This window comes from Hemicordylus capensis, chromosome 2, assembly GCF_027244095.1.
Source record: "Hemicordylus capensis ecotype Gifberg chromosome 2, rHemCap1.1.pri, whole genome shotgun sequence".
Taxonomy (NCBI): Eukaryota; Metazoa; Chordata; class Lepidosauria; order Squamata; family Cordylidae; genus Hemicordylus; species Hemicordylus capensis.
In genome coordinates, this window is record NC_069658.1 from 102,999,704 (window position 1) to 103,018,902 (window position 19,199).

The 19,199-nt window shown below is 41.5% G+C and overlaps 1 protein-coding gene across 4 annotated transcripts in view; it reads right to left on the reverse strand.

The window, feature by feature from the left end:
* Nucleotides 1–19,199, reverse strand: part of PCSK5 (proprotein convertase subtilisin/kexin type 5) — a 440,322-nt gene that overhangs the window by 213,823 nt on the left and 207,300 nt on the right. For all 4 annotated transcript variants that reach the window (XR_008315836.1, XM_053294459.1, XM_053294457.1 and 1 more), the window contains exon 8: nucleotides 5,225–5,437. Coding sequence is in view for 3 of the 4 variants with exons in the window: in XM_053294459.1 (XP_053150434.1) it covers nucleotides 5,225–5,437 (213 nt within the window). In the remaining variant the exon portion in view is untranslated. The remainder of the gene's footprint in view (nucleotides 1–5,224; nucleotides 5,438–19,199) is intronic.

Below are 19,199 nucleotides of genomic sequence, written 5' to 3' on the forward strand. Positions count from 1 at the left end.
TGCCAAGGATTCACAAACATTTTGGTTCCTTTCCTTCCACAGAGAGAGTCAAGTGCCATTTTACTTCTAACTACTAAATGGGAAATAGAAACTCACTGATTCCCTTTACAATATATATATTTCTCTTGGGCCTGCCCATTGCTAATCTCATGTGTGGCAGCTCTCATGAGAGTTCACGAGCAGCTACCGATAATGATGGAGATGGCCAGGGGAAAGAAAATGGTGGTGGCAGCAGCAGCCAGCCAGCCGGCTGAAGAAAACGCCGGCCAGAAAGCAGTGGCAGGGGCGGGCAGGGAAGAGAAAAAGAAGAAGCTATCGGCCGGCCAGCCAGCCAGCCAGCCAGCAAGCAACGAGTGGGAGGCCAGAAAGTGGCGAGCAGGTGGGAGAAGTTGGCAGCTGGCCAGCCAGCCAGCAAGTGGTGTGGGTGGGCAGCCAGAAAGTGGCTGGCGGGTGGCCAGAAAGCAGTGGTGGGCAGGTGGGCGAAGAAGTCGGCTGCTGGCCAGCCAACCAGAAAGCGGTGGGGGTGGGCATCCAGAAAGTGGTGGGCAGGGGAGAGAAGGAGCCGCTGGCTGGCCAGCCAGAAAGTGGTGCGGGTGGGCAGGAGAAGAAGAAGCTGGCGCCCGGCCCAGCAAGTACATATTGTTCATCTACCTACATTTTGGGTTCAGACAACTGTAAATATGTATCTCTGCCTGCTGTCTCTATGCTAGTCACTGCCCAATCCAAAATTCATTTTGTGGTGCTGTAGAATGGGTCAACAGAAATACCACTGTCACCACCTGCTTCCCAGGTTCCTAGGGGAAAGCTGTCCACTCCAGAAAAACTGACATTTTGGCCAATTTGATACGATTAAATATCATCTGTTCATGTGTAAATCGTGTGTGTGTGTGTGTGTGTGTGTGTGTGACACACACACTTTCTTATAGCCTTGTAATTCAACACTTTATGTCTCATGGCTGAATGTGTAGGACTGCATCAAAAAGCATTGCATGTGAGGTGAAATGAAAGTTCTCACTGTTCTGTTTGACCTGTGATGACTCACTGACACATGTAAGTCAGAATTTGATGCTGCAATACTCATCAAATGAAGAAGCATGTGTGAAGTGATCCTTTTCGGTATGCAGGAGATTGATACATATAATTCACCAATTCCTAATGAAAAAATAATGGGGTAATTTATCCTAATGCGCTTTCATTATGAAGCACTTAAATTAGGGGAAATACAAGAAGATCCCCTAACATCTTTGTTTGGAGCTCTGTCCGTGACAACACACCTTTGCTAGCTAAAAGGACCAAAAACTGATAAGGAATATGGAATGTGTGTACTGTTGAAGAATAGGATTAGGAAGTTTCTTGCCACAAATGGCCAGTACAATTTCATGGACATTCTCTAGACAGGAGTTGTGACTACTATCAAATGCTGTCGTCCTATTTCCTTTTTGTTTTTATTGGAATATTGAAATAATTTCATATTTGATATATTTCTTAATGTTTCTTTTCACACTTTGGTAAAGCTAATGCCTACAAAGTTTTGTTTTTGTTTTTACTCTGAGGCATTTCTTAGCACTCCACCTTTGAAGTGCTTATATTCAGAGGAAGTTGTAATTAGACTAGAATTATTGATAAGAATTCATCAAGAGGATGATGATACACATAAAAGTTGTTCACACGACCCAAATGCGCTCTACGTGGGGCTGCCTTTGTACATAATCTGGACACTACAATTGGTATAGAATGCAGCAGCCAGATTGGTCTCTGGGACAACACGAAGGGACCACATAACACTGATTTCAAAAGAACTGCACTGGCTGCCAATATGTTTCTGGGTGAAATACAAAGTGCTGGTTATTACCTATAAAGCCCTTAACAACTTGGGTCCAGGCTATTTAAGAGAGCGCCTCCTTTGTCATAAACCCTGCTGCCTGTTACGATCTTCTGGAGAGATCCAGTTATGGTTGCCACCGGCTTGTTTGATGGCGACCCAGGACTGGGCTTTCTCTGTGGCTGCCCCAGGGCTTTGGAATATTCTCCCTAGTGAAATAAGAGCATCTCCTTCTCTGTTTGTTTTCAGGAAGACCCTCAAGACTCTCTTGTTTTTTAAAATTAGAATTAATTTTAATAATTTTAAAAACTTGTTTTAATAACTTTTATTCTATTGTTCTTATTGTGTCATGTATTTTAATCTGTGACTTTTAAATATTAAAAATTTTATACACTGCCTAGACATATCAGGTGGTATAAACTATGATAATAAATAAATAAATAAATCCCTGGTGGCTAGGGAGGGCTGGGGGAGGGGGGAGGCAGGAGTATGCCTACCTTCCCCCACATGATCCTTATGCTCTAGTTGCCATGCTGTACTGCCACACACACAATCACCGATCTGGCACAGCATTCTGGAGGCTGAGGAAACACTCCAGGAATCCCACAATGCACCACACGAAGAGCATAATGCATTCAGGGATTCTCCCTCAAACCAGGTATTGTAGGCACCTGGCTCTGTGATTGCTTGTCTGAGAATTCACATGACCAGGAGCCCCAGTAGCGGGTGCACTCATGCCTTTTTACCTGGGCTATGAATTCCTGGGCTATGAAGTAGGGCAGTGCTGGAATTGACCAAGATCTCAGCACTTCACACAAGCAGCCCTACTCAGGTAGGGCTCAAACCTGAGCAGGGCTGCTTGTGTGAACAGCTTCATATAGTCCTTCCAGGAAGAAAAATCTGTTCTCAATATTGCCTTCTCAAGCTGTTCTCCACACTGCTTCATTCTGAGATACGAACTCAGGAGAAAGCAGCACCAACAACGTACATGGAATGGAAACACAAAACTGAGCGTACCAAAGAAGGTATACACTTACAGGAAAATGAAAGAAATAGTTATTACATGAGTATTTACTCAAGGGCTTTTTTACTCCAGAAACAGAAATACATACAAACTAGCTGGGCTGGGTGCAGAGCATCTGTGCTTCTATTTCTCTCCACCCGCCCACAGCCACTGCTTTCTTCCCCAGCCTGCCGGCTGCTTTCTTCCCCCCCCTCCTGCTGCTGCTGCTGCTGCTGTCTTGCCCCACCTATCACAGCTGCCGTTTTCTCCCCCGATCCACCACCACCTTTTTCTCCTCCTGCTCACCCCCGCCACTCTTTTCTCCCACCCGCTGGCCCATGCCGTCATTTTGTTCCCCTGCTGCCGTTTTGTTTCCTGCCTTTCCTCCAGCACCGGCACTTTCCTCTTCCCCTGCCGGCAGCTTGCTCATGAACTCTCATGAGAGCTGCCACACATGGGATTAGTGATGGGTACGCCTAGGAGGATATATATATATATATATATATATATATATATATATATATATATATATATTTCATTTGAGTGCATTTTGACTATATATATATGAGTTCAAAATGCATATTTCAATTATTGTTTTAAAAGCTTAAATCATCAGCTGGATCTTTGCATGTGCATGCCTACACCTGCAAACTGCAACTTTAGGAGTGATTTTTGCCAGTCTCCCAATTCCCCAGAAGTGCCCTATGCCACCCAACAATATGTTTTTGAGGGCTGTGTAGCCCTCAAGTACATATTTTCATGGGGAAGAGGGCATTTCTGAGGGGCAAAAAGTTTATCAAAAATTGTCCCCTGCTGGAAAATCACTATTGCTGCATTAGTAGAAGCCTTCAATTGTACAGGTGCATCGCACATGTGCAACCTTAGTCTGGATGGCTGTGCAAAAAACGGGAGGGACTGGAACTCTTTGGCCGAAGGGTTCCCCAGTTTGCAAAGTCATAGAGTAAATATCTGCTGATGTTTATTTCTTGATCTTTTTTGCCTTGAATGAACATCTATTTGTTCATTTTTCAGAGTTTAATTGTATATAGCATAGTATATATTATAATAACCCTATTTGCTAATCCCTCAAAACAGTACAGTTTCAGAGCCATATTCCATTTTTAACCATGTATATAACTTAGCTGTCACTGGACCATAATTTTCTTAAATGTAAGCTACTGATAATAACTTGGAAATGTGACAATGCAACAGCAAGCTTTAAAAGCAATGCTTAGCTCATTTATATATAATATCATGCTCTAATGAAGGTTCAGATTTGATCTCAGAGCTAGCCTGGTTGCAAGGGCAACCCATTCATTTCAATGGCAAGTCAGTTAGAAAAATATGTACCCCAAAAGCTGTGACCTTAAATCTTTTCCCAAAGAGAATAGGAAAGCTTAAACATGTGTTGTGGTATTCACTGGATTCTCTATGAAGGCACAGATGTTCTTTTTAATCTTACTTTAAAAATAATTTTAAAATATACAAATGATACTAAGAAGGGTTATTGGGGGTTTCAGCATGGCATGTATCAGAAAGAGCTTATCTGGTAACATTCTCAGGAAGCTATGTGTGCTAAATTAAATAATGTTTTCAAGGAAACAGGAATTGGAGAAGCACAAAATTGCACAAAAAGAACAGGTTATCAAAGTTTTTACCATGAATCAGAGGTTACCAAAGGACCTAAGAAAACATGATGAGAAATGTCATCACAGGAATGTTATTTGCTGAGAATTGAATGATTTGTTTCCCTATTTCTACTTATCAAAAAGACTAAGGAAACAAGCCAAGCACAGATATAAAATTTCCCCAGAAAAGCAGACAAAAATAGAAACATTACTGGAATGAAGAGTTACCTCAGATTTTGTCTTTAAATTAATCATTTGAAAACAGCAAAGTTTCCAGGAGAGATGGCTAATATCCCAGATTACTAGAAGAAATGATAGACAATATTTTGAAAAACAGCTGATCTTAACTCCTTATTAGCAGCAAGAGAATGGAAAGGAGAAAACATTAAACAAATTTGTATGGGTTACTGAAACCTAGAATTGAGAGAGAACAAACTATTTATTTTTTCTGTAGGATGATTTGTTTTGCTTTTTGTGCATGCCAATTTTTGGGTGCACAAAGTGATACAGAGAGATTCTTAGAGCTAAATATGCAGAATTTATTATCGTTTATCTAAAATGTACCTAGTGATATAAGCTTATTTTATTTACTAGTTCAAACAAAATGTGCAATCCTATGCATGTCTACTCAGAAGTAAGTTTTATTCAGTTCAATGGCACTTACTCCCACATAAGTGTGTATAGACTGCAGCCTTATTATTTATACAAAGCTCTTGTAGACTTCCAAAAGATAGCAACAAATACAAACATTCATGTTAAAAGACCACATACTATTTTCCTGTCATAGGATTCTCCACTGCTGTAAGTTGTAGCTAGTGTAGAGGCACATTCTTCTAGATACCAAGGTTTCCGCCCACTTTCAGCTGTGCTGCTGATGGAGATAGTGTAGATGCTATTGGTGTAGCCATCGCAGGAACAATGATCTTTACTCCTTCCACCATTTCCAGAAGCCCAAACATAAATGGAACCCAAGTTGTCTCGGCCCTATTCGAAATAAGTAGGGGAAAGGTGGTTAATTTCATGTAGTCGGTTACCACATAGGCTCCTCTTATTTCTTCTCCTTATTTCCTATTGGAAAAAACAGCACAATCCTGTCAAATTTAAGCAAATTTAAGATTTACTTATTTCAGTGGGAACACTGAGCATGAGCTTAACTGATATTTCAGGCTTAATGTTGTTGAGTTCACCTGCATTGAGAAGCAGGTAGCAATAGACTGTTTGATGGTGCAAATTACATTCTAGCCAAAAGTAGCCAAAGAAACGGGTTCCTAGGACAGATTATATTTTACCCACTGTTCAAACCAATGTACCCAGTCCAAAATACTAACCACTCCAAATTTTTGGCTCATCTTTCCGAACAAGTGAATTAGCTACTTTTCTAAAGAGCTGACAGTTTACCAACTACAACAAAATAAATGGATTAATTTGATCTCTCTGCAGTCAATCCAGATTATTCTTCCCTTCCTGTAAGCATCAAAAATAAAAAAATAACATAGAAATAATAGATATTTTTTCTCTTTCCAATCTGTCTAAATTTGTCTAATCTGTCTAAATTTCCTTTAGACATGATTTTATCTTTCATCATAATAAGTAATGTTCTGAAAAATGATTTTTAGAATATTTCCTCTGGACTACATTGAACTTATCTGCCCCTCAAATATGGGTCAATGCCCTTCTGCTAAATATAACATGATGCTTTGTTTAGCTATTCTGTGTTTTAAGATGTGTGTGCAGTGAGAACACTATTTTTAGTAGTTAGCTTGATAACTGATAGATGTGTCACAACGGTGGCTCCAGAGAGGGGTTTAGGGTGACAAGAACTCCCTCAGACTAGCTTCTCCCCCATGTGCCTCCCATTTCTGTTTCAGAAATCTAACATGCAGGACATAGCTCACCCACCCATAAATGCACTTGACGCCTTCTATTCTCCCCCCTTAATTTTCATTCTGGTGGGTAGGAAGAAACAATGCACATATAACAGTGAAGAATTTAATCTGATAAATTCAAGTTGTTGGTTAGATGGTGCTTATGAGCCAGCTTGGTGTAGTGGTTAGAGTGCTGGAGTGCTCGGGGAGACCCGAGTTCAACTCCCCATTCAGCCATGATACTAGCTGGGTGACTCTGGGCCAGTCACTTCTCTCTCAGCCTAACCTACTTCACAGGTTGTTGTGAGGAGAAACTTAAGTATGTAGTACACCGCTCTGGGCTCCTTGGAGGAAGAGTGGGATATAAAATGTAAAAATAAAATAATAACTAACTAAATAAATAAATATTCCTCATTTTATTTAAAAGCATGTGATGCATATAGCTACATAACAAATACTGTTCAAATACACATCTAATATTTCTTCTAAAGGCTATCCCTGTGCATATTATATTATAATTATTATATTTATATCCCGCTCGTCCTCCAAGGAGCCCAGAGCGGTGTACTACATACTTAAGTTTCTCCTCACAACAACCTGCGAAGTAGGTTAGGCTGAGAGAGAAGTGACTGGCCCAGAGTCACCCAGCTAGTATTATGGCTGAATGGGGATTTGAACTCAGGTCTCCCCGGTCCTAGTCAAGCACTCTAACCACTACATCACACTGGTTCTCACATATACATATATATGTATTTACATATAAATACATATACATATAAATTGTATTTAAATTGTATAAGATTTAGTTGTTAAGAGAAAGTTGTTGGGGTATGCAGCTGCTAATAAAGAAAAAAGATGGACTAAGCACAGATATTAACATTAAAATCCCATATCAGCAAACCTCTTCAAGTATATGCCTGATTCAGAAATGAGTAAATGCAATAGTATATAGGGGTGTGTAGAACTGGTTAAATTGAACCGGGTTCAGTTCAAACCACCCCGGTTTGACGGGCTCAAACTCTAACTAAACCAGCCTCAAAAAAAAGGTCTAAGTGAGGATTCCCCTTTACAAGCAAACAGGAATCCTGCCTTTAAAATGCTTCTATGGGCAGCCGGAGAGGGGGGCAATGAGAGGGCACCTTACCGTCAGCACTGTCAGTTCCTCTAAACTTTGGCACTCCCCGCAACTCTGCCTGCGTGTTGGAGACACAGTTCCGGCCTCCATGCATGTGCAGAGGTCACAGAAACAGCCTGTTCATATGCATGGAGACCAGAATTGTGCTGCTGTCACATAGGCTGCACTGCTGGGGGGAGAGCGCTGGGTTTTAGAGGAGGAGCTGCTGCCACCAGTAAGGTGCCCTCTTGCCGCCACCACTCTAGCCACAGCTTAAAACCAGGATTCCACTTGGATTGTAAAGGGGAATCCTCACTGGATTCGCCTTTACAAGCATAGTCTCTTGAACCAGGTTGAACCCTTTCGACCTGGTTTAATTGAATGGAACAAGTTTGCAGGCTGGCAGTTTGGTTTGAGTTCAGTTAGAATTCGAACCAAACCGCAAAAAACCAGTTCGTGCACACCCCTAATAGTATGTAAGGAGCCCAAACAAGTTATTCTCTCCCCCACCACCGTTTTTATTTTATTTTATTTTATTTTATTTTATTTTAGCTAATGATCAGTGCAATGCCTGTCGTTCATGTTGGAAAGCAAAAAAATACCATATTTTTTACGGTGCTTTATCCAAGGAGAAGAAGACTTTGAATTTAAGATAACCTCCTTGAAAACAGAGGTTAAATACAACTTATAGCTGTTTACTCAAATGGAACAGGACTCTGAATTTAAGACGGTCCTCCAGTTTTTTACATCAAAGAACTTGGGAAAAACCTAGTCGGATTCAGGTAGATACAGTACCATGGTCTTCCCTATATATTTCAATCCTTCCATGCTGATAATGTTTGGGGTCATATGCAACATAGCAATAGCAATAGCACTTACATTTATATACTGCTCTATAGCTGGAAGCTCTCTAAGCGGTTTACAATGATTTAGCATATTGCCCCCCAACATTCTGGGTACTCATTTTACCGACCTCGGAAGGATGGAAGGCTGAGTCAACCTTGAGCCCCTTGGTCAGGATCGAACTTGCAACCTTCTAGTTACAGGGCGGCAGTTTTACCACTGCGCCACCAGGGGCTTCCTTTATGTAACATTCATTACATATAGAGCCTTTTTTCATGGGTTTGCTGGCAGGCAGCAGGGAAGGCTGCAGGAGCTCACCAACCCTTCTGTCGGGTCTGGGCGCATGCATTGCGCACACTCCATTGCTGTTCCAGGCAGCACGGAGGTGCGGGGGTTGGGATGCGTCATCCAGGGATCCCCCCAAGAATGAGCAGGTGCCCGCCAGTGTTTTAGTGCTGGCTGAAAGCAGCCGGCGCTGACACACTGTCAAGTAAATGGGATTAAGGGACTGCTCACCAGGGTTGCCAAAACCTAAGGGGTATACTCGTGGGTCAAATGGGCTGTAAGCCAGAATTTGGCTTTTTAAAAGCCAAATCTGGCCACCTAGATGCTCACTCCCTTAATCTCATTTAAGGGTCTCACTTTTTAGTTGGGTTTGCTGTCAAGGCACTGCCAGAAACTACTTGGCTCCCAGTGGTTCCCACAGGCAGCCCAACCCAGGCTTAGGTGCCTTAGGTCTTGGCTGCTCATGATAACAGCCTCATAGCATAAGCATATGTATGTCTTGTAGTTAAAATATTCATGTAGGGCTATAAAGGACTTATAGATTATTAAAGCATTCTCTTTCATTATTATTATTAACCAACTTACTATAGAGGTGGCCAACATATAACATAAAGGTCATAGCACCGCACCATTGCTTTCCCCCAGAAGAACTAGCTAGATGTGGCCTTGCAGTGCCATTGCCTACCCTTAATTTACCAAATTGGCCTATTCCTAGATGAAATGAAAGAAATATTTCCGGTTTAATAGTAATTTAACAATTTAACTGCTGTTGACTATTTATATGGGACTTTCTGTATGTCAAGTATTTTATTAATTCTGAGAGCAATGTAGAAAGCAAGTAAAATATATTTTTGTGATAATGAAATTAATGGTTTGTTAAGTTCTTACATCTAATTTATTTTAATGGAATGTACAGCCCAAATCCTAAGGCCATGTATTAATTAATTAATTAATTAATTATTATTAATTATTAATTCAATTTCTATACCGCCCTTCCAAAAATGGCTCAGGGCGGTTTACAAAGAGAAATAAAACAAATAAGATGGCTCTCTGTCCCCAGAGGGCTCACATTCTAAAAAGAAACGTAAGACACACACCAGCAACAGTCACTGGAAGTACTGTGCTGGGGGTGGATAGGGCCAGTTACTCTCCCCCTGCTAAATAAAGAGAATCACCACAGTAAAAGGTGCTTCTTTGCCCAGTTAGCAGGGGTAATAATTTATTCATTCATTCACTCAGTTAATGATTTAATTTTGCCCAAAACAGCGCCCGAGCTATTTTGCGGTTCTACAGATCCAGGGGTGGGCATCTTATTCCCACGGCCTTAAAACTTTTTCAGGCAAAATCATTGGCACAGTTACTGTACGGTGCCCAACTGGGTCCTTACTCAGATCTGTCCCCCTTAGAAGTTGTGCAGTCTAAGTTCCTGAGAGCATTATTTCAAACCCCCAAATGTACCTCCAATGCGAGGCTCAGATTGGAGGCGGGCCTCGTCAGAGTTGAGGCCAGATGTTGGCAAATGGCGCTGTTTTATTGGCTGAGAGTCCTTTCCTCTGAGATAGGGCTGAGCCGCTTAGTATTAGCGGACTCTTATCAGTCGACCTGGAAGCGCTCACTGAACCAAAAGATGACTTCTTTGGGCCTTGATCAGTCTGCCCTGCTCACGCAAAGTTTGGAGACAGCTAGGAAGCTCATCAAACAGAGAATTGAGGATATTGAGAGACAAACAGATATGGCAAGGGTACCTGACTTTCAGTGCCAGGAATCAGTTAGGTATCGTTTGGCCCCCGCACCCTCTCTCACTGTCTTGGAGGTGCCCCCTCTTAGAAGAGTTTTCACCCTGGCAAGATGCAATGCCCTGCCTTCAGCCCTCTTAGAGGGACGATATAGAGGGATCCCCTACGGGGAGAGGCTCTGCCCATGCGGTGAGGGTCAAGTTGAAACAGTTACCCATGTGCTATTGGAATGTCTGCTCTATAGAGATCTGCGCCGGGATCTCATTCACCCTTTGACAGTCAAATGCCCAGGTCTCGATTTACCTCAGATGACTGCCAGGCTGCTGGGAGGAAGTAATTCCTGTACCACTAGACGGGTAGCCAAATTTTGCAGTGCAGCCCTCCGCTTTCGGAAGAGCTTAAAAATGGGCAAATAAACGATGGACTTAATGTCAGAGCAATTTGTAGCCACATCTTGGCTAGTTGCAGGTGGGCATGTGGGGACAGGTATCGTCAGCTCAAAAGCAGCTAATTTAATGATAATATTTTACAGAGCTCCTGAATTGTATATCCCCTCCCAGTTTTGGGAGTTGACCTGTGCTTTGAGTTGTAATAGTCCTATAAGCAGGAATACGCTGCCCCTTTTATCTTAAATTATTTTAGTAGTATTTTAGTAGTATTTCCAGTGATTTTGTGCTGAGGAGGACTTTTTGGGTGCTACTGATCCCATAGAATGCTGATTATCTTCTCTTTTATATTTGTTCTGACTTCACGCTGGTCTCCAACCGAAACAAAGTGTCTGACTGTGTCCCTTTTAGCTTATATGTATTTTAGCTACTCTGTTTGTGCTTTATAGCATATTTTAAACATTTCGTAATTTTTAGATTTCTCCCTTCTCAGCCTTATCTGCTATATCAATCTTATTCTCCGTAATACTGTAACATTTCCCCCCCTTTTATATAGCATTTATTGTATAGTATTACTGTTTTATAACCTGTGCTGGTCTATGACCGTAATAAAGACTGAATTTGAAATTATTTAATTAGACTGCTGTCAATTATTTAATTATTTAATTACTTAAAAGTTAATTACTTAATTTCTACCTTCCCACTCCCAAGGGCTCTAGGCAGACTTACTTCTGAGTGAATGTATTTCACATGTGTGCTTAACTTTCTCTAGTATTGAAAGATTGGTATTCTTCAGTACCTATGCACTTGTGTATCCCTTTGATTCCTTGAGTGCACCTATTCGTGCAAAATACCAGCCACTGTAATATTTGTCACTACAAACAGTTTTAAATCAATTATTTACACTTTGTAAATACAGGCTGACATTCAGAGTAAATTACTCATGAGTAATACAACTGAAATTAATGGGACAAGTTAATCATATGCAACTTGTAAATTTAGCATGTCCCCCACAAAAAATGATCTTAGATACAGTGACATGTGGCCATGGCCAAACAGCAATTAAACATTGTCGCAAGGTCACTTATCCAAGCACTGGCTACATTAACTCTTACTTACTTGAAGGCTGCCACGTAAAATGCAGTATTTTTGGAAGACCTATATAATAATATATGACATGCAAAACTACTTATGGTGGGCAGGGTGTTTTGCAGACAGGTGTATGTATTGCAGATGGAATTAAGAGAGTTGTTGGAGATATATCCAGCCAATATAAGATTAAGTCATTTAATCCTGATGTACTTTTCATTAATGCCATTTCTGCTGAGCATAATGGAATCTTAATAAAGAGAAGGAAAAAATATGTTTCCAGTTCAAATACAGCTCTCAAACTCTGATAAATTGAACTTTTGGAGTTAAATAAAATATAGTACCTGAAAAGGAAAACTTTTTTCCTCTGACCAGTAAGTTTCATACCAAATTACCCTGGCTCATATTACCATAAGGTATACGTATCTACGATGCATTTTCTCATTCAGAACCATTTTAGGCCCAATAAAATAATCAGTCTGGTTTCCAAGTTCAATGTATTATGAAATTCAGATATTCCAAACAAGATCAATGTGACCAGCCAAGAAACATAACTCTTGGAAGCCGAGTCATATCTGTTTGGCTGATCTTAGTTTTCCATATTATTAATTACAATAATTGCAATGTTTAAAAGTCTGTGGTGCACCATACTTTCCCTAGATTTTTATATTCAAACAATAGTTTTTATCTTGATGTTGAAAAGATACTTCAGTGGGGTCAAATTATATACCCTGAGGTTCATAATACTGTAGCAATTTGCATGCGATTGATTGATTGAAGTGCTATCAAGTTGGTGTCGACACTTAGTGACCACTAGAGCAGGTGAAGGCTTACAGATACCTGGGGGTAGTGTTTCAGTTCAATGGGGGTGCTTCTATGCACATCAGTGCTGTTAAAATGAATGCCACCTGATCTTCCATGGCAATCAGGAAGTTTTTCTGGGCACAAGGTGGTGGCTATATTCCAGCAGCAAATAAAGCCTTTCAGGCCAAAGTGATACCTCAGCTGCTGTACGGAGTTCAGGTTGGACCGCCAAAAGACCTACAAGCTTTAGAAAAAGTCCAATCGGGCTTTCTGAGATCACTGTTGGGGGTACCAAAATGTGTCCCGAACTCTTTAATACGGCTGGAGACTGGGCTTTTGAAATTGGAGACCAGGGCCTGCTTCTCATCATCCTGTATTGGATTAAGATTTACCTTTACCCGGTAGGACTTATACCCAACCTCTTTTATGTCTGTTTATTTGTTTATTTCAGCCCAAGGCCAGCATATTTTTTAAAAAAACACAACAGCAAGAATAAATACATAAAATAGATTAAATACATTTAACATAAAATGGACCCAACCTCCTTGCCGCCACCCCACAACCCTGTTGGTGCAAGGCAGTTGAGGAGAGACTCCGGAGGATGGGTTTCTGCCCAGCACAACTGCTAGAGTGTGGCAAGTCAACGGCAAGACGCCTAGTTAAACACAGGCTTAGGGACATAAACTGTCAGGAGGAAAGGGCCTCTATAAATAGGCCTCCCCAACTGCTAAACGCTAAGAAAGATTGGGCCACAGCCACTTATTTTTATACAATCTGTTCCCCAAAACTTCGCTGGGCATTTACAAGAGCTTGCTTGAATGCCCTACCCTCAGCGATGTTATCAGGGAGATTTGAGAGAAAACCTTATGATGAGAGATTATGCCCTTGTGGATCTGCCCCTGAAACACTGAAGCATTCGCTGCTACACTGCCCGCTTTATATCGCTGAAAGAGACTTGTTCTTATCCCAGTACCTGAAAGGTTTCAAAAGCCACTCGGAGGAAATTATCCTTACATGTTTACTAGAAGATAGGGACCCAACAATATCCTTGGCGGTTGCCAAATTCTGTTATATTCTAATCAAATTAAGAGAGGCTAGAGCACAACAATCAGCTACTACCAAAGGTTCTTGATTTTATGTATGTGACCATTTTTTAGTTTCTGTTTTTTCCTTTTTATTTACGGAGTATATTCTGCTTGTATTACTGTTTGATCTAAGATCATAAATAAACAACTAACTAACTAACTTAGCGACCACATAGATAGATTCTCTCCAGGATGATCTGTCTTCAGCTCAAACTTTAAGATCTCTCAGTGGTGCACTGATTGCTGTCGTAATTGAGTCCATCCACCTTGCTGCTAGTCATCCTCTTCTTCTCTTTCCTTCAACTTTCACCAGCCTTATGGACTTCTCAAGGGGGCTGGGTCTTCGCATAATGTGTCCAAAGTATGATAGTTTGAGCCTGGTCATTTATGCCTCAGTGAAAATTCTGGATTGATCCTAAAAGACAGAAGCTATCCACCACTTCAAAGTCTTCGTTATCAATTCGGAGGCTGCTTGCTGGACCTGTTGTCATTAGTTTAGTCATCTTTACATTTAGTCGTAGTCTCCTTGACTTTCATTACTAGAGCTTGCAGTTCATCTGCATTGTCAGCTCTCAGAGTAGTGTAATAAGTGTAGTGCAGATTATTATGTTTCTTCCTCCAACTTTAAAACCATGCTCATCTTCTTCTAATCCAGCTTCTTTCGGTATAGGTTCAGCATCTAAGTTGAATAAATAAGGAGAATGTATACAGCTTTGTCTTATACTACTTTGCCAATCTGGAACCAGTCTGTTTCACCATGTTCTGTCTGGACTTTGGCTTCCTGTCCTGTGTATAGGTTTCTCACGAGAACAATGAGATGTTCTGGGACCCCCATTTTCCTAAGGATATTCCACAACTTGACATGGTTAATGTAATCGAAGGCTTTTCTGTATTCAATAAAGCACATATTTACTTCTTTCTGGTATTCTTTGGCTTTCTCAGTTATCCAGCGTGCATCAGCAATGATGTCTCTTGTTTCCCAGCTTTTTCTGAAACCAGCTTGAACATGCGGCATTTCCCTTTCTACGTTGGGCTCTAATCTTTGTTGGATGATCCTGAGCATTATTTTGCTTGCATGTGAAATTAAGGATATTGTGCGATGGTTTGCATAATCTAAGTTTTCTTTCTGTGGTATGGGTATGCAGACCGACTTCTTCCAATCTGTTGGCCACTGTGTCATTCTCCAAATTTGCTAGCAGAGTTTGGTTAGAGCCTTAACTGATTCTTCTTCTGTTGCCCGCCATATTTCTGAAGCTATTCCACCAATTCCTGTAGCCTTCTGATTTGATAATGACTGGAGTGCTGATCCATGTTCATCTTCCCGTACTTGAGGTTCTTGCAAGTAGGGAATATCTTCTAAATATTCTATGTAAAATAATAATCTTCTAGAGTATCTTGGATGCTGACGCCCCTGCTGTACAGATTTTCAGTACACTCCTTCCATCTTTCTTTGATATTCTCCGAATCAGTTACTATCTGTCCTTTGAAATCTCTTAACATACCAATTCAAGGTTGGAGCCTCCTTCTGAGTTCAGAGATCTTTTGGAAAACCTTCCTTGTTTTTCTGTTTCTATTTCCATCCTCAGATTTTTTACAGATGTCCTTGTCTCTTCTAACAGCTGTCTGAAATTCCCTATTAAGTTCCTTCGTGAAGTCTTTATCTTTCTTGACTTTGGCTTCCCTCCTCTTCCTGGCAATGTCCACCATCTGTTCTGACATCCATTTTGCTTTCTTCTCTTTCTTGGTATTTGGCAGTCTCTTCTCACATTTGTCCTCAAGAACTTCTTTAATTTCATTCCACAGTTTCTCTGGTTCCCTAACAATGAGATTCAGAACTTCAAAGCAGTTCCTGATGTCCTCCTTGAAAATGATGGGTACATTTTCAAGATCATATCATGGAAACTGGATAGTTTTGTTTTCCTACTTTAGCTTGACTTGGAAGTTGCACATGAGCAGTTTGTGATTTGTTCCACAATCAGCCCCCTGCCATGTTTTTGCTGTTATAACTGAGCTTTTCAGCTTCTTTGCATCAATAATGTAATCAATTTGATTTCTGAGTACTCCATCTGGTGATTTCCATGTGTATAGACACCACTTTGGTTGTTCGCAGAATGTGTTATCAATGAAGAGATCACTGACTTGGCAGAAACTAATAAGTAATTCTCCTGCTTCATTTTTGTTTCCTAGGCCATACAGTCCAACTGTGTTTTACCTTACCATTTCCAACTTTGGTATTCTAAACCATCAACCACCACCAGCACATCTTGCTTGCATGTTCTGTCAATTTCAGACAGAACTTGAGCATAAAACTCATCAACTTCCGCTTCTTCTGCATCAGTCATTGGGGCATAGACTTGAAAAACTCTGATGATAAATGTACTACTGTACATTTACATGTACAGTAGTACTAAAAGAGCAACAGCCTCCCTAGAATGAGAGGTAGAACTGACATGGTCTCTGCCTCTCTAAGTGCAGACACAGGTCAGGTGTGTATTAGTTCAGTGCTTGCTTATCAGAAAATACGACTTACAACCCAGAGACACATACAGCCTCATAGTTCACTTAACATAAATGCTATTATTATTATTTCAGAAACAGCATATGTTACGCTGAATAGAACAAAATCCTCACTTGCTATAACCCTCAGCCAGTAAAAGTGTATATTTTCATTTATTTATTTATTTGATTTATATACCGCCCTTCCAAAATGGCTCAGGGCGGTATATATTGCCTTTCTTGCCTACTAGGGCTGATTCTGCATCATTTTACATGCAGAGGAAATGCTTAGCAGTTTCGTTTTCTGTTCAAGTGTTACTGGGATAGATTTCAAATCAAAATGAGTCTCTTAGAATTCTGTACAGCACCAACATTCTTATGCATTAAAGCTCTGATACTTTAATTATAACACATGAAAAGTCCAGAGAGAAGAAATTTGCAGTGGACGTGGTGTGAATGAAAATTCTGTATAAACAAAGAATAAAGGCATAACAAAAATGGAAACATTATATTTGAGAACAATACTTCAGTTATCAAACACAAATTGTTTCACATAAAGTTATCCTAATATAATCAACTACAGAAGGAGGAAAGGGGTCTGATGTGAATGTTATTGAGGTGAGTCTCATGATCGGTGAGACTTGCCAAGAGCGGGTTGGGGCAGAGCAGGCTTAGCCTGTTCTCCCCACAGATGATCAGGCAGGAAGCCCTGGGCAGCTGGACTGGCTGCCCACATGACTGCTGGCTCCATCACGGAGCCGGCGAGGGCTGTGGAGATCGGGGGCCGTGTGGCCCCTGGAAGTTCCAGGATGTTCCACATGAGCACATGGGGCATTCTGGAGAGAATCCCAGAGTTGGGAGGCTTGTTTCAGCCTCCCGGCAGGGGTCTTCTCATGTGCTGCCGCATGGCAATACACAATCAAATAGATGGGGTTAGCGGAGCACTCGCTCTGCTAAGCTCGTCTAAAGGAAGGGCTCCATAAGCGGGTTACCTGCTTTGAGGACACCGGGCTTGCCTGCAAGTCCAGCAGTTTTCACACTCGCCAAAAAGCAGGCTAGGCTCCCTTAGCCCGCTTTTTGGCGATTGTGAGAATCGCCTCATTATCTTCATTATCTATGCAACTTTGCTTTAAGAAGGGTGCAGACATATTGGAATGGGATATTGGATCCTGAGGAGAGCATGGGCAGAGTCCTGGAAACAGGTCCTATGAAGAAACATTGAAGGCCCTGGGCAGGTTTAGTCTGGAGAAGATAAGGCAGAGAGGGGCATGACAATACTTTTCAAATACTTGCAGGGCTATCACAGAGAAGCGGGCAGATCTAGATCACAGAGAAGCGGGTAGATTTCAGACAGCAGGGCTAGATATAATAAGTTAGATATTGAAAATATGCCCTTGTGGGATGTACAATCCTCAGGAACATATTTTCTGGTGGTACAGAGTACTTCCAGGAGAAGGAGTTATTGTGGAAATCCACCCCACCCCACCCACACGATTCTCACGATTGGGCGAAATCAGGCTAAGGGAGCCTAGCCCGATTTCGCCTGCGTGTGAGAACCACCAGGCTCGCAGCCGATCCCGGTCTCACCAAAGCGGGTAAACTGTAAACGTTGCCTTCCCCTAAGCCCAGGTTAGTGGAGCAAGCGCTCCGCTAACCTGGGCTTTCGGATCATTTGTTGCTGCACTGAGGCAACTTACAAGTAGACCCCCAACCAGCAGGCTAAAAAGCAGCCTCCCCGCTCGGGGGTCTCTCCAGCATGGCATGCTGGAACTTCTGGGGGCCGCCTGGCCACAGATCCACACAGCCCCTGCTGGGTCCATGACGGAGCTGGCAGTTGTGAGGGCGGCTTATCCGGCCGCCCAGGGCTCTGTGGCCGCTCATCTGTGGAGAGAGCGGACTAAGCCTGTTCTCCCCACTTAACCCCATTGACTTCTTCATTGCCTCACTGACTGCAAAATATATAACATATTTACCCGAATTGAAGACGACTCTGAATTTAAGATGACCCCCTTAAAAAGTAGAGGTTAAATACAAGTTACACCTGCATTTACTCAAAAGGCATAGCACTCTGGATTTAAGATTACCTCTTGATTTCTACTATTAAGAAACTGGGCGGGGTCTTGGATTTAGGTAGATACAGTATTCTATGTAGTTTTCACTCAGAAAATACCTGGTGCAGTGAATAATGGGGAAATTGTCTCTAATTTATATGGTAGAAATTTCCATTTTCTACAACAAACAAAAGGTACATGTAACATAATAAAATATGGTTCATTTAAGCATTTATGGAAAAACAGTGTCTAGCCTTCAGTCTAGACAGCACACCAAAGAGGTGTGCACAGCACACCAAAGAGGTGTGCACAGCACACCACATGTTTCACAGCATAATGTGAATAATACACCTGCCCCCTGGGAGTGCTAGATAGGAACATAGGAAGTTGTCATATACTGAATCAGACCATTGGTCTATCTAGCTCAGTATTATCTTCACAGACTGGCAGTTTCTTCTCCAAGGTTGCAGGTAGAATCTCTCTCAGCCCTATCTTGGAGAAGCCAGGGAGGGAACTTGAAACCTTCTGCTCTTCCCAGAGCGGCTTCACCCCCTGAGTGGAATATCTTACAGTGCTCACACTTCTAGTCTCCCATTCATATGCAACCAGGGCAGACCCTGCTTAGCTAAGGAGACAAGTCATGCTTGCTACCACAAGACCAGCTCTCCTCTAGTAACAGAAACATATCACTGATGATCAAGCAACATGTTTCTGAGCTAACTAGAGTTTCCGGAGTGATAGGTTCGCTACTTGAAGTATTTTCACTCTTGCTCAAAAGTGCAACACCACCAGCACTTTACTGCAGAATTCTAGTATTGCCCACATTATGCTATGCAACATGTGGGCCCCTGTTCTTAGACACTGTTTGCCAGATCAAATGACAATATGAAAACAAAATATAAGCACAACACTCCTGTAGGTAACCTAGCTTTCCTTTTTAAATTCTTGTTTATTATATTACCAATATAGATCTATCCTGACACATCATGTAA